The 15,457-nt window shown below is 48.5% G+C and overlaps 2 protein-coding genes across 2 annotated transcripts in view; one reads left to right on the top strand and one right to left on the bottom strand.

The window, feature by feature from the left end:
• LOC119295376 overlaps nucleotides 1–14,617 on the top strand; it is an 18,653-nt gene extending 4,036 nt beyond the window's left edge. The window contains exons 3-7 of the mRNA XM_037573791.1: nucleotides 12,982–13,095; nucleotides 13,197–13,271; nucleotides 13,675–13,806; nucleotides 13,889–14,030; nucleotides 14,190–14,617. Coding sequence (XP_037429688.1) covers nucleotides 12,982–13,095; nucleotides 13,197–13,271; nucleotides 13,675–13,806; nucleotides 13,889–14,030; nucleotides 14,190–14,341 — 615 coding nt within the window. The 3' untranslated portion in view covers nucleotides 14,342–14,617. The remainder of the gene's footprint in view (nucleotides 1–12,981; nucleotides 13,096–13,196; nucleotides 13,272–13,674; nucleotides 13,807–13,888; nucleotides 14,031–14,189) is intronic.
• Nucleotides 14,618–14,741: 124 nt separating this feature from the next.
• The window catches only part of LOC119295375 (mucin-5AC-like), a 4,303-nt gene continuing 3,587 nt past the window's right edge, over nucleotides 14,742–15,457 (bottom strand). The window contains exon 3 of the mRNA XM_037573788.1: nucleotides 14,742–15,450. Within this exon, the coding sequence (XP_037429685.1) occupies nucleotides 15,133–15,450 (318 nt within the window). The 3' untranslated portion in view covers nucleotides 14,742–15,132. The remainder of the gene's footprint in view (nucleotides 15,451–15,457) is intronic.

The following is a 15,457-nucleotide window of genomic DNA, read 5'->3' as shown; positions in this document are numbered from 1 at the left end:
ACTGGGACCGAACGACAGTATCACAGTGCGGGGCTCCCTCAAACACTCAATGGAGTGCGACCGCTTCAACTACGAGATGACCATTGATGTCCCAGTCCTCGACGCGCAAGCACCCATTATTATCCAAATTACGTGCTAATTTCGCACCGTTGTTAGTTACATTGCAAACATAACGCGACATTTCAGACGCTACGAGTACCCCTGTTGTAATTGATCTTGTCCACAACTTATGGAGGCGAACCTTGGTATATCGTGTCTTCTTTTCAACTTGTGTTCTAGATCCCATGTTGGATTGATGTTATGTTCCCTTGACTACAAATCTACATACTAGCTCTCGCACCAATCCTAGGACCCGATGAAAATCCCTCGACAGACAGGGCTAGGAGCTACATTGGTAGGTCGTAAGGCTCGATGGCGGACATTGATTTTGTCGCAAGCTACGCAAGGGACCCATGGATGAATAGAGGGCGCGAGGTGTCCGCAATGCACAATGGAAATCGCATTTACCCACGGCGTGCAAATTGCATGCCACACCTTGTTCCCGCCATTCTGTCGCAATCCTGACCTTGCCACTTGGTGACTAGGTTCTAGCAAAGATGCTAAACTCGTCTACGAAGATGAGAAGCAAAGATCAAGCAAGCACTCAAGTCCATTGACCAAAAACCTAATGCATCAATGAAATGATCATGGGACTAGAACTTTCAAATGAACCTGCAATTTTTACCACTGGTGAATATAGAGATAAGGACTATGTTGGCCAAGTTTCACCAATATTGGAAGAAATTTGGTGGGGTTTCACACAGTGATCATATGGAGTCAAAATTTGTGATAGATGCTAGTAGTGTTTTCAATATGTAATTGGACTTGAGACTTTGACCACATGTGTAGATAAGGATGATGAACAATATGTCCAACTGGCAAGAAGTTTTGAAGCATCAAGATGTGGGGTCCAATGCATTGGTCATATAGGTCCAAATGAGTTTGACCAAGAGATAAATATGAAACGCAATGCCATTTGACCCAATATTAGTGTAATAAGTGTCCCCATAATTTTCCAGGATTTATTGAGATGCAGAAGTATATTAGGGGATTATTGGCCATATATAGGCAAGTAATTATTTTTAATCTTCAAATATTGCATTGGACATGGCAATATTTCCACATAAGTCTAAAATATACAAAGGGAGCTTTGACACATCGGTAAAGCTGTTGCCTTGTGACCATGAAGGTCACAGGTCCGAGTCCTGGAAATAGCCTCTTGAAGAAATGTAGGGGAAGGCTGCGTATGAAAGAGTGGTCGGACCCTTCCCCGCCCCCTGCAGAAGCGGGCCAGGGGTTAAAACACTCTCGTCACTCCACGAAGTCACGGCGAGGCAGTTTACCTAGGTTCGGGCCATCGGCGTCGGTGTAATACCCTACTCCTGTTGTATGTTTCTTTGCTTGTGTATCGGAAGAGAGAAGGGGTAAACTGCTTACAATCAGCACAGTGAGCTCCCTATGTTTTCTAGTTCTTCTTTTTCACGTTGAGGGAGTCCTGGACTAGGGGGTCCTCGGGTTGCCGACCTATCTCTCATGGGCCGGACATGTGGGATGCTCTGCGACTACTACAAGGCCGAGCTATAAGGTGACTCCATATCTGGACAGGAAACCTATGGAGCCTTGGTGCGTCCTCCAAGTCAAGATGATAGAATCAACATGTTTATTCCTTCATTGTAACCGACCATGTGTAACCCTAGCACCCCTGGTGTTTATATAAACCAGAGGGTTTAGTTCATCTGATCTCGTGGTAGATCAACTCTGTAATCATCCTATACACTTCAATATAATCAAGCAGGACGTAGGGTTTTACCTCTTCGAGAGGGCCCGAACCTGGGTAAACATCGTCTCCTTCGTCCCTTGTTCCCCATTTATCCAAGATCCACAGCTCGGGATCCTCTACTTGAGATCTGCCGGTTTTGACACCGACCTTGGTGCTTTCATTGAGAGTTCCGCTGTTGGGTCGCCGAAGGGTCAATGGCTCGCCTTGTCATTAACAATGGCATCCGCGCCGGGGACATCTTCGTTCCCGGCCAGATCTTTGCGTTCGACAGCATTGTGCTGCACGCCGATCCAACCTGCCGCCTCAGCCAGATCGAAAGTTTTGCCCCTGATTAGGAGATCAGGTTTGGGAACCTATAGTTCGTCGCCGACTCCTGGGGAGATCTTATCTTGACGAGGTCTTCAGCTCCCCTTGAAGAGCTTGGCAATGTCGACGCCTTAACATCAGGAGCGATAAACCCCGCCACCTTGGATCCGGCCTTAAAGCCTGACCTCGTCGTTACGTTCGGACTAGCTCCGGCCGAACACTGCCCGGGCGTGACTTCGAACACCCCCGGAGCAGCGATACTGCGGGTTGACCCCGAGTACTCCAGGAGCATGGACCCGACAGATCTCTCATCGTTAAATGAGCTATTGGATCGGATCCAGGCCATGGGAATATCCGACGGCCCATCCTCGGTCTATGATCAGATCGGGCTTAAACCTAATAACAGGGAAATTTACGTCCCACTAGTCACACACCTCGTCGCCACCATCGAGGATTTGGCTAAAGGCTCACAGTCACCGGAGCTAAAAACGGATTATGTCCGGATTTCCGATCATTTGGTCTAGGCCTCCAGCTCGGAATCCGATGTTCGTCTTGGAAGGAGCCCGAAATCAAGCCATGACTCGAAGCTCGATCTCGAGTCCGCGCAACAGTACCCGGTTGACAGTCTGGGTTCCGAGCCTGGCACGCCGTATATCGCGATGGTGCAGGACACCGTTGCCGAAGCCCCGGACCCACAACCCTTGGGGATACAAAGTTTTTTCCCCCCACCCCCCCACGTTGAGTATTCCCCAAGTAACTCAGGGAAGCCTGACATATGGGATCTAATGTACATAAAGCAAAAGCCTGGAGAGACGGTCCATCACTTCTGGGCTAGATTCCTCTTGGTCAATAGTAGAATGACGGACTGCGTCGACCAAGAAATCGTAGCGACCTTTCGCATAACTGCCAGGACAAAGGAATCTTAAATGCCCTCGCCCATCGCCACGTTCAAAGCTTCGCCGAACTACTGGATCTGGTACGCAAATGCTGCGCAATGGAAAGCGCCTGACAGGCTCAACAGATGCGCTTGGGGTCAACCAATGCCGAACCCAAAAAGCCCTTCGAGAGCCCGACGATCTACGAGATGTTTTCCTCAAAGAATCAAAGGAAGAGAGCCCTTCGAGAGCTCGGTCAAATCCACCAGGTGACAGCCGCAAATTCATGGGCAGACACACCAATCACTTTAGACGAGGAGGACGAGCCAAGAACCCGCCCTGTCCGAGCACCCGCCGCCCTAGTCCTTGATCCCATAATGGACGGCTTCAGACTAAACAAGGTGCTAAAGGACGGAGGTAGCGGTTTAAACCTTATTTATGAGGATACCCTTGACAAAATGCAATTCGACAGATCTCGCGTCGAACCAAGTTACACTACCTTTAGAGGAATTATCCTCGGCAGAGAGGCATGCTACTCCGGACGAGTCACTCTCGACGTAGTATTCGGCACTCCCAAGAACTACAGATCCGAAGAACTACTTTTCCACATTGTGCCCTTCCGTAGCGGTTACCACGCCCGATTGGGGCGTGACGCATTCGCAAGGTTTCAGGCTATACCACATTACGGGTATATGAAGCTCAAAATGCCAGGGCCCAATGGTGTGATCACAATTGCAAGCGATCCAGATAGAGCTCTTCAAGCCGAAAAAAAACAGCATCACTTGCCCTCGAGGCACTATCCGAGGCTCTCGCAGCCGAGGAATTAACCACACTGCGCTCAATAGTGGATAGGGATGGTGTAATCCTCAGTAAAAGGCCCAAATCCACATCCTTCAAACCAGTGGACAAAATCATCAAATTCCAAGTGCATCCAACGGACCCCAACAAAATAGCGTCCATTGGAGCTCAGCTGGACCCCGCAGTTGAGGAGGCGCTGTGCACATTCTTGCGTGAAAATTGGGACATATTTGCCTGGCACCCATCAGATATGCCAGGAATCCCACGAAGACTAGCGGAGCATAGCCTGAACATTATCAAGGGCTTCAAGCCAGTCAAACAGGTGCCGTGCAGATTTTTCGAACCCAAGCGTCAAGCTATGAGGGAAGAATTAGCAAAATTACTCGAATCCGGATTCGTCCGAGAAATCAAACACCCCGAGTGGTTGGCAAATCTGGTCATGGTGCCCCAAAAGGATAAATCCTGGCGGTTGTGGGTCGATTTCAAAGACCTATATAAGGCCTGCCCTAAGGATCCCTTCCCTTTACCCCACAGACCAGATCATCGACGCGACCGCCGGACACGACTCAATGTGCTTCCTTGACACCTACTCCAGATACCATCAAATCAAAATGAAGGAATCCGACCAAGCCACAACCGCCTTCATCACCCCCTACAACAATTCTGCTTCAATACAATGTCCTTCGGGTTAAAAAATGCAGGCGCCGCATACGAGCGCATGATTCAAACATGCCTAGAAAATCAAATCGGCAAAACAGTCGAGGCATACGTCGATGACATGGTCATTAAGACTAAACACGTAAGCCAGTTGGTGGACGACCTCCGCCAAACCTTTGATAATCTGCGAGCTTACGATATACGGCTCAATCCGGACAAATGCGTCTTCGGAGTTCCCGCCGGCAAACTACTTGGATTTATTGTCTTCCATAGAGGAATAAAGGCCAATTCGGCTAAAATCTGAGCCCTATCCCAACTAGCGATCCCTACGAAGCTGAAGCATGTCCAAAAATTGGCAAGCTGCATGGCGGCCCTGAGCCGCTTTATCTCCTGCCTTGGCGAAAAGGCACTGCCACTCTACAGACTGCTCAAACAGACCAAAAACTTCGAGTGGACCGATGAAGCAACTACCGCACTGGAAGAAATAAAAACGTTATTGGCCGGAAATCCTATACTCGCAGCACTGGGCATAGGTGAACCCATGCTGTTGTACATCTAGGCCACAAATCAAGTTGTGAGTGCGGTTCTCGTGGTAGAACGAGAATCGGAGGGCCACAAATTCCGGGTGCAGAAGCCAGTCTACTACGTATCAGAAGTACTCACACCATGCAAATCTCGGTATCCTCATTACCAGAAGATAGCCTATACAGTTTTTATGGCATCCCGAAAGCTCTGACACTACTTTCAAGAGTGTTCGGTCACGGTGTCATCTGAAGTACCGCTGAACGACATTATCAACAACAGGGACGCCACCGGCCGCATTGCCAAATGGACCATAGAGCTCCTTTCGAGATCGTGTACAAACCACGCCGAGCTATTAAATCTCAGGTGCTGGCCGACTTTCTCGCCGAATGGACAGAAGCCGAGCTCCCCAGGGAATATAGTACATATTCACATTGGACAATGTACTCCAAGATGTTAGCCAGACTGGGGGCTGGGGTGATCCTTACATCTCCCACCGGCGACAATATTCGGTATGTACTACAAATTATGTATAGGGATTCCAACAACGCGGCCGAATATGAGGTTCTGTTGCATGGCCTTCGGATGGCAACGTCAATGGGCGTACAACGACTCAAGGTGCGGGGAAGATTCTAACCTCGCCATCTCCCAAGTCAATGACGAATTCGACGCCAAAGACCCAAAGATGGCGGCATATCGGAATGCCGTCCTTAAAATATCAACCCACTTCGAAGGGTTAGAATTTCACCATGTCTCCAGAGACAGCAATCAATCTGCTGATGTCCTCGCTCGCATGGGCGCCAAGCGTGACCCAGTCCCTAAAAATACCTTCTTGGAACGGCTTTTCAAGTCATTCGTGGTGTGGCAAGACAAGGGCAAGGACGTGGGAGCCACCGGCCCAGAACAGATTGTCCCTCCTGACATCGAGCCAGACGAAGAAATCATTGGAGGCTCAACACTCGAAGAAACACCTTCGGCGCACGAAGTCATGGCTGTAATCGCGCCATGGACTGAGCCCTTCCTTGCCTATCTTCTTCGACAAGAGCTCCCTGATGACCAGACCGAGGCAGGACGCATAATTCGGCGTTCTAAGGCTTATAAGGTCCACGAGGCCGAACTGTACAAGAAAAGCACTACCGGAGTCCTTCAGAGATGCATATGTGAAGAAGAGGGGCAACAACTTTTGGCCGAGATACATGCTGGCATAGGCGTTCACCATGCGGCAGCTCGGGCCCTGGTAAGCAAGGCCTTCCGAGCAGGGTTTTTCTGGCCCACTGCTCGTGCAGACGCACACACACTAGTCCAACATTGCGTAGGATGCCAGCCTTTTGCAAATCAAAGCCACATGCCCCCCACGGCTCTCCGGACAATACCGATTACCTGGCCTTTTGCGGTCTAGGGGCTGGACATGGTCGGACCACTTAAAGGGGGGACCAAGAAGAAGAAATACCTACTGGTCATGGTCGACAAATTCACTAAATGGATTGAGGCAAAACCAGTAACTTCAGCTAAGTCCGGACCGTTCTTCGACTTTATATCCGGCATGGTCCACCGTTACGGGGTCCGCTACAGTATAATAACGGATAATGGATCCAATTTCACAGCCCAGGAGGTAAAGGACTGGTGCGCTAACATGGGCATCAAGCTCGATTACGCTTCGGTATATCACCCACAGACCAACGGACAGGTCGAACGGGCCAATGGACTAATCATGAGCGGCATAAAGCCTCGTCTGGTCCGTTCCCTGAAAGAATCCGATTGCCACTGGGTGGAGCAGCTTGACTCTGTATTATGGGGACTGCGCACCACCCCTAACCGATCAGCGGGATACACGCCGTTCTTCATGGTGTACAGCGCAGAAGCGGTCCTACCCAGCGACCTCATTCATGACGCGCCTAGAGTGCGCATGTACGAAGAAAAGGAAGCCGAGTTAGATCGGCAGGACGCCCTGGAAGGAGAGTGCGACATAGCTCGGCCCGCTCTACGTTCTATCAACAGCAGGCCCGGCGCTACCAGAGTAGGGAGGTTCGGGCGAAGGCATACAACGTAGGCGAACTCGTCCTACGTCTGCCTGAGAAGCAGAAGCATAAGCTCTCACCCAAGTGGGAGGGTCCCTTCATAATCGATAAAGTGCTAGCAGGGGGAGCATATCGTATCCGCAACCCAGCAGACAATCGCCTCGAACCAAACCCATGGAACGCAGCTCGGCTTCGACGCTTCTACGGCTAGTCCGGTGTCGCCACTCAACTAGCCTTTCTTTTGTTAGAGTATTTCTTTTCTTTTTACTTTTTGAGTGTGGATAGCACCTCCCAGGCTGTGTTCGGCTAAACCGAACTACGTTAAGTTTACTTGGGCATACATCTTTAAATGTACAACCCGGTTATACCTGGGGGCTTCTTTAACGAAGCCAATTAATATATCTTTTGTGCATTTATTCGCCTTTGTCGTGTTTGCACCCTTCCAATATCGTTTTTAAGCCATTATATGAATCGATTTGAGTTAAGTTTTGGCCAAGCTGGGTTGCCTCGCTCCTATGCTTACCCTCTGTGTTCCCGATTGTTCGGCTAGAGGGTAAAGGGAGCACCTCTGCGATTGTTACGACCGGATTACCCAGATACGTACCTCAGACGGGTGAAGCCGAAAGCTAGCGTTCTTAAGAACATAATTGGTCAGCTACGAGGGAAGTGAAAATTAGTGGTGATCATCACCAAACACCCGGATTTATTTTCCCGGAGTAACCATCATCCGCTTACTACGGCGGTCTGGTTAAAACACCTATGGTCAACATAACAACCCAAAGAAAGGAACCCTTGGAGGAACTATTTTCTTTGGAAGATGTTTCTTACGTTAAACAGTAATATAACATAACTCCCTGTGTGTGTTCTGTCTGTTCATACCAAATGGCTGGATTGCCTAGTTCTCTGAAGTGATTTTCTAACATAACTCCCTGTGTGTGTTCTGTCTGTTCATACCAAATGGCTGGATTGCCTAGTTCTCTGAAGTGATTTTCTATTCGAACAGGCCACACAGTTCGGAACAAACCCTGGCCAATGGCAGGGGAGGTTGAAGCCGATGGCCGGTTAAGACAACGTTTACAGCACGGACGGAGATTGTTTGATGTAAAGTACATAGATACATAGAATCTAACACCCTGCTTCTGGTCGAGACTATCTATTATAGTATCTAGGGCGCAGTCTTCTTGAGATAACTGAGCAGTTGGCATCACCTGGTCATACACCAAATGAAGTGGCACTTCTCGCCCGTCGGGCCCTGCCGGCCCAACCCGAGCTAAATGATTCGGGTCTAGCTTGGTAAAGTTAGTCTTAACCATTGCCCATGCCTCCCATGCTCCTTCTTGGCAAGCCGACATCTTCCAAAGCTCGAAACGACGCTGAGCTCCTTTAAATCAATTGGCCAGTTTGGCCATCCCTTCCGGAGGCGTCCCGTTTGGCCATAACGCCTTTGTCATGCTCCTCATAGCTTTTCGAGCTCGTTCGTGCACAGTGGACAGTTCCTTTAGCAGGTTCCCCCCGAACGAGCCAGCCTCTTCTTCGAGACGCCCGTTCAGGAGACCTAATAAGAGATGGGTAGGTTTTTTTTTACATTGACATCATACGCATGCTTTGCATGATCACAAGTTGAAATTTCACTTACCAAATATGCCGCCTTTCAATCTCTGGTTCTCCTCGAGGGTTTGTGCCAGCTGGGATTTTAATCGCTCTACTTCTTTGGCCTGTCGCTGATTTTCTGCTTTAAGCTTGTTTTTATCCTCATGGCTAAGGGCCAGTACTCGGTAGCCGGCTTCGTGCTGTGATTCGGCATACCTTTGGGCCTCCTTGGCTGCTTTCAATTCTTTCTCCAGTTGGCCTATGGACTCGGCTGCTACAAGGCAATCTTTTGTCACAAAAGACGCCTTAAAAAAATTCTTACGCACGGTAAAACTTTCTACTCAACATGTGCTTCCTGGGTGAACTTCTTGACCTCCTCCAGTTCGGCCTGTGCAGCCGCCAACTGTGTTCGGTTCAGCTCAAGGTCCTCGGTCAGTTTGTTGTTTTGTTCCTTCAAGGCCTGCACCATGTCACAACATATGCATATTAAGACCCTTAGCTCGGCCGTACCGCCCAACTTAAGGCTCGGGGGCTACTGGGTCAGGATTTATGTTCGGTTATCAAAACCAATCACAAACCTGCATATTGGACAGTAGATGGGCGATTCCCTCAAGTCCGGATCGGGCGGCTCCGAGGTAGGCGTCCACCGAACTAAGTGCATTGAACTCCTGTTCGGAAAACACTGGATGACGCAGTGACTCCTTCCGTTGTCGGTGATTCATCACACTTTCGACTTCGGAATTGGTAACCGAGACATCCCCAGGATCCTTCGGAGGCTGGTCTGCAGCAGGAGCCTCCGTGTTGACCCAGGCCCGTGCCAAAGATCTCAGCGGATTACCCCTGGCGCTTCCTTGATGTCTTCAGACGATAGTGGAGGTACACACTTTCTGCAGATCTCAGAAAAAATTATCAGTATTTGCATCGGTCACATTAATGGCCGAACTATAAGCTCAAATAAATACCTCTTGGTCGGGGTTGCGGTCGATGTAGCTCCCGTGGCCACCTTGCGCTTGGAAGCTCCGCCATTGGTTGGTGCCGACATAGTCGACGCCGCTCTCATCGGTGTTCGGCGACCCTTTGGAGTAGAAGTTAGCATACTCGGAATGGCGCGAGGCAAACGCCCTTTTAGACAAGAGGCCTTCTTGCTACTTACAACAGAAGAAGGGAGGGTCCCAGGGTGATCGGCTATAAGGGCCACCTTAGAGCCATCGAGACTCTCCTGGTAAAAGACCTCGTCCTCAAAATTGATTGATGTCTTTGGACCGTCATGTAATCCTGGGAAATCATCACGGGAATGGCTCTCTGGTTGTGGAGAAGGGCAGCTGATGGTCTCGACCAAGCGCCTCCAATTCTGTTTGGAAAAATGGAAGATCCGATCATTAAATACAAATGTAATGTCCGGACTACGAAAATGAAAGTTGAACTTACCCATTCAATGGGGTTATAACTCGAATAGCCATCCCTGTTTCTTAGAAGGGCAAACTCTTCTTCTTCTCCTTTGAAGAGATCGGCCAGTATAGCTGCCATTGCTGCCTGGTTGTCAGGCCCCTTCCGTTTGTAACAGGTCGCGTCGCGTGTCCCATTATAACACCACAGAGGATGCATCCTTTGTTGAAGGGGTTGCACGCATCGAGTAATGATGGCAGCCGTCACATCAATGATGGTTAACTTGCTGCGGGCTAACAACCTCACCTTGGCGGCCAGGCGCTGCACTTCGGCACTTTCTTCTTGAGAAAGGCTTTTTGGCTGCCAATTGAACCGCTTCTTTAAAGGAGCGTCTGAGTATTCGGGCATCCCCCTTTGAACTGGCTTGAATAGGGGAACGTCTTCAATATAAAACCATTTCGAGGTCCACTCTTCAGAGTCCTTTGGGGTCCCGACGGGATACCCTGTCCCGGCTATGCGCCATACTTCGGCTCCGCCTACTTCCCAGATTGTCCCTCGGGTGCGAGGGACGAGGCAGAAATTACTTTCTCCATAGTTCAAAATGGGCCTCACAACCCAGAAACATCTCGCAAAGAGCAACGAAGCCCGAGATATGCAGAATGGATCCAGGGGTGAGGTGATGGAGTTGGATCCCGTAAAACTCTAGCAGGCCCCTCAGGAAAGGATGGATTGGGAAGCCCAAGCCTCGTAAGAGGAAGGGCACGGAACATAGCCTCTCTTCTTTGCATGGAGCAGGGAAGTTCTCTGCGTGAGCTTCACCGTTCACGGAAGTTAATCCGGGGCGGGTAGATGCGAGATCTGAAGCGGGAAGATATCCCTCCGTCTCAAGTCTGCTTAATTGAAGGTGGGAGACTGAACAGCTTGCCCAGTCACCCGGGAGGGGGCCATGGGGGCGTGAGGAGGAGCTTGGGGCGCCTGCCATTTTTTCTCCACAGTTTTTTGGTTTTTCGGCTTCTGGATTTGGGGGATGGAATGGGTTGTCTGTCATGCTCCTGGCCTATTTAATAGGTGCTTCCTCCTTGTTTTCATAAGGGGCGTTCCTGCTTCTGGCGCACGGAAATCGAGGGGTATAATTAACCCTGAATGCAAAGATTGGTATGGTGGGCCCAATGGCGTTTCGACAAATCGGGAGATCGTCGGCAGCTGAACTATGGACATCCGAACATTGAGGGGGTGAAGAACTCATCTCGCAAGCCAGAGACTTCGGACGTGCAGAGCTACCAGAAATCACGAATCCCGGCGTTGGAGACTAGTTCGGGGGCTACTGAGGCAGTCCTGGACTAGGGGGTCCTCGGGCCGCCGACCTATCTCTTATGGGCCGGACAGGTGGGCTGCTCTGCGACTACTACAAGGCCGGGCTATAAGGCGACTCCGTATCTGGACAGGAAACCTATGGAGCCTTGGTGTGTCCTCAAAGTCAAGATGATAGAATCGACATGTTTATTCCTTCATTGTAACCGACCATGTGTAACCCTAGTACCCCTGGTGTCTATATAAACCAGAGGGTTAGTCCGTAGAGGCTAGAAGAACAACCATCATCCTACTCATCTAGGGTTTAGTTCATCTGATCTCGTGGTAAATCGACTCTGTAATCATCCTATACACTTCAATATAATCAAGCAGGACATAGGGTTTTACCTCTTCGAGAGGGCCCGAACCTGGGTAAACATCGTCTCCTTCGTTCCTTGTTCCCTATTGATCCAAGATCCACAGCTCGGGACCCCCTACCCGAGATCCGCCGGTTTTGACACCGACACACGTCCCTGGACGGAACCACCCAACTCCCTTTTAGTCTCCAAGGGAGTCGCCGGTGTCCATGGTTGTGCCCATCCATGATGGGTTGACCTTCATCGCCCATCATCCACGTGGGTTTCCTCCATGACGTCTCGGAATGGGCCGTAGTGGGTAGAGGCCTCCTAAGCTGTCGTATCACCATGCTATGACCGTACCTGGGCCTCCAACGTCATCCGATTCAACGGGCGTGCCGTCCTTGCCTATATTTTAAGTGCAACCAAACCACTTCTCATTCGTCCCATCTGGCCTACAATAGGCCGACCGAACGACGCCAAAAGCGGAGCCGTGTCGCAGTCGTCACCATCGTCCCTCCCATTCAGGTCGTCATGATCGTGGAGGCCCGCCAAGGGCCACACACCCAATCCGGGAGCCCATGGGGGAAGGGGAGCAATAACGGAGGGAACGCTTGGGGTTCTCAGTGCTCGGGACCTCCTCAAGCATTGACTCGTGGCAGCCCCTAACCACGCCAACCGGCTCACATGGCTGGGGCACAAGCATGACCCGTCCCGTCAATCCGTGGGACCTCCGTCTCCCGCATTGCTGACAGTTGCCCCTGGTCCTGCCAGCTGGCAATGACCCCGAAGGGGTATGGCAGATGAATGGGCCAGCTGATCAAATTACAAGGTGGGCGGACGATTTCGTAAGTTATTTATTTTGACAGCTAGCTTACTTTATGGACAATCGTGCTTTTAATGCGATCCTAAATAGTATATTGTTTCTGAAATACAGCTAATCAAAATATTATTTTTATGACGATTCCATAAGGTATTTATTTCAGTAACTGCTTACCTTATGGACGATCACGCTTTTAAAGAGAGCCTAAATAGTATATACACCCTTATTTACTGTGAAGTAAAAAGTCTATCATCCTTATGTGGTGAGATATGACCTACTATGTTCGGTAAGGTAGTTTGACTCTCCACCCTTGGATCATAAAAAATGAACGTCTCACAAGAAACCATGTATATCGTGAAAATTGTAGATTTTTTTTAATGAGTCTTGGCTTGATATCCTACAAAACTCTAGTTAGTAAATGAGTGCTGAGGACAGTACAAAGGGAATTCTGACTCATTGTTCATACACAAGAACTACATATTGTTGTCACCCTTGAATCCTAACAGGTCTTCTGATATGTCTGTCAATCCTCACTCAACAGGCTTTGTATAAGAGGCAAAATTCTCTTGTACACTTTGTCCTTGATCCAGTTTTATCAAGCTCTTCCAAGGATTCGTTTGCTGTAAGATACGGTTGTTTGGTGCAGATAGAAAGTGTGAGTTCTTGTCCTGTCTGTGAAGTATTTCTATATTTCATTGTCAGGGTTCTTGTTAGGATTGTTCACCTTTTCTACTCAATGATTTATCTCTAGTATAGGTTCAAAAGCTGGATTTTGGAGCATTAGTGTCAATTAGAGGTGTATGCCGTGTGAACATCAAGAACCTTCTTCAGGTACGCAAGTTCTGGCTCTTGAGTTTGAATTGTTTTAGATGTTGATGCTCGTACCATTGTTCAAATACTTGAGAACTTCTATGAATTGTGTGTATAATACCTTCAAAGCTATTTTTCTCATTTTCTATCAAAATGCTGTATTCCCGTTTGATCTATAATACACATATGTGCAGATTTCGTAAGTCCACTTATGGAGTTTTATAGACCGTTGAATGCGGTGGTAGTTCTGAATTATTTTTGGCACGGCTAAGAAAGAAGAGTCAGAAATAAAGGAATGGCTAGGCACCTAGGCATATGCTCTTTTCATATCCTGAATTTGATCCACTGTTTTATGTAGCTACAGTTCACGGTACCTCTTGTGTTTCACTTCTATTTTAGATGGTCACATTGTTCCTTGATCCAGATGGAGCCCTACTTGCGTGGTGATGTTTCTCCTATGATGGACAAGTCTCGCGATGGCACCGGATTGGGCCTGAGAATTTCCAGACTAAGAGAATCCATGTGCAATTTGCACAGCCTACAAATGAAGCTGAAGGTTTAGTAACTATTTTTTGTTCCTTTTAATTCGCGTACGTTTGAATATCCTGATGTTCTGACATAAAAACCTCTCGATTTAGGTGCCTGAGGATGAACCACTGCAAACAAACATCAAGAGCTCTCTAATGTGGTCTGAGAAAGAAACTTTCGAAGGGTACGACGAAGAATTTATCCCTGGGCTCGTAGAACGTCTCTCTTTTGCCGCGTACCAATCAGTTTCAGGTGACAAAAGATCATTCCATCGTCACCTCTGATCACTTCTTGATTACAACTTATGTTTTAAATCTCAATATTACCTGGAATGACCAACTAAAGAGATGGTGCAGAGGATGTACGTCAGCTTCATGTAGTCTAATCTAACATCAAAGTCATACACTACAGGTATGTCAGATGCAGAACTTCTTACCCTGCAAAAATACAAGATAAAGGCAATGGATTCAACAGACACTCTGGAAAGAGTAAACAGCGGAATTGAGTATGTAGAACATAATATTGGTATGATTGCCGCGAGACTGGCAATTCAGAATATATGACCCTCGGACCTTGGTACCGCTTACTCAATCACTTGCATATGCCATCATCATCATCAGGGATGTAAATACGTATACTTCTAAGATCTAACTGATGCTCATGTTCCACAAAAAAGTGTAGTTATATTCTTAGACATCAAAAGGTTTCCACTTAATTTGCATCTGTGCTGTATACAAGGAGAGGTTCAAGTAGAACAGCTTGATTATTTTTGATACACTTGATGTACATTCAGAGAGTAAGACAACAGTGCATACTGAATACTCTGGCAACTTTGTTTCCCAACTCTCACAGCTCTGTTTTCCCACCACCTTTGTATCGGTTCGGCTGTTTGGGCTCTATATATAAAGTTGGACAAAAGCTTGTTTCGAGAGATACGTTATTCAAACAACTCTTATAACTTTATTCCATGAGATAATTCATACACCTGATTACATCTGGAAAGCCAAAAGGCTACAGGCTCCTGTATGAACTCTAGAATCTAAACCGAAGTGATTCATACAACTGGTTGATCTGGAACGCCTACAAGGCTACAAGCTCTGGTATGAACCCTAGAATCAAACTTGAAATAGTTCATAAAACCGATAAATCTGGAAAGCCTACATACAGGCTAAAAGCTCTAGTATGAACGAACTATGTAAAATCTGAACCAATGTAATCATCTCGAAAGTAAATAACGGAAGCAAAGATACTATTTTGCCGCACTGACTGAGAATCAGCAGCGGGAAATCATGAGCGAGCTAAGGGACTAGCATGCTGAGCTGCAAGCCTCCGGTAGCGCTTGCAGAAGTATCGCCTACTCCTGCTGGGCAATGTTGACGCCGAAGAGGCGGATGAAGCCACGATTCCCGTTCCCTTGCTCCGGCGTAGCCATGCCCGGAGCGGAGCTGCTGATGTTAACAGGAGAGGCACAGGATGAGGAGCTTGGAGCGGAGCTGCTGATGTTAGCAGGAAGGGCACGGAATGAGGAGCCCGGAGCGGAGCTGCTGATTTTAGCAGGAGGGGCACGGGATGAGGAGCCCAGAGCAGAGCTGGTGATTTTAGCATGAGGGGCACGGGATGAGGAGCCCGGAGCGGAGTTGCTGATGTTAGCAGGAGGGGCAGAGCTGTTGATGTTAGCA

Source organism: Triticum dicoccoides, chromosome 4B, assembly GCF_002162155.2.
Source record: "Triticum dicoccoides isolate Atlit2015 ecotype Zavitan chromosome 4B, WEW_v2.0, whole genome shotgun sequence".
In the NCBI taxonomy this organism is placed as follows: Eukaryota; Viridiplantae; Streptophyta; class Magnoliopsida; order Poales; family Poaceae; genus Triticum; species Triticum dicoccoides.
This window is presented reverse-complemented; position numbering and strand designations above follow the sequence as displayed.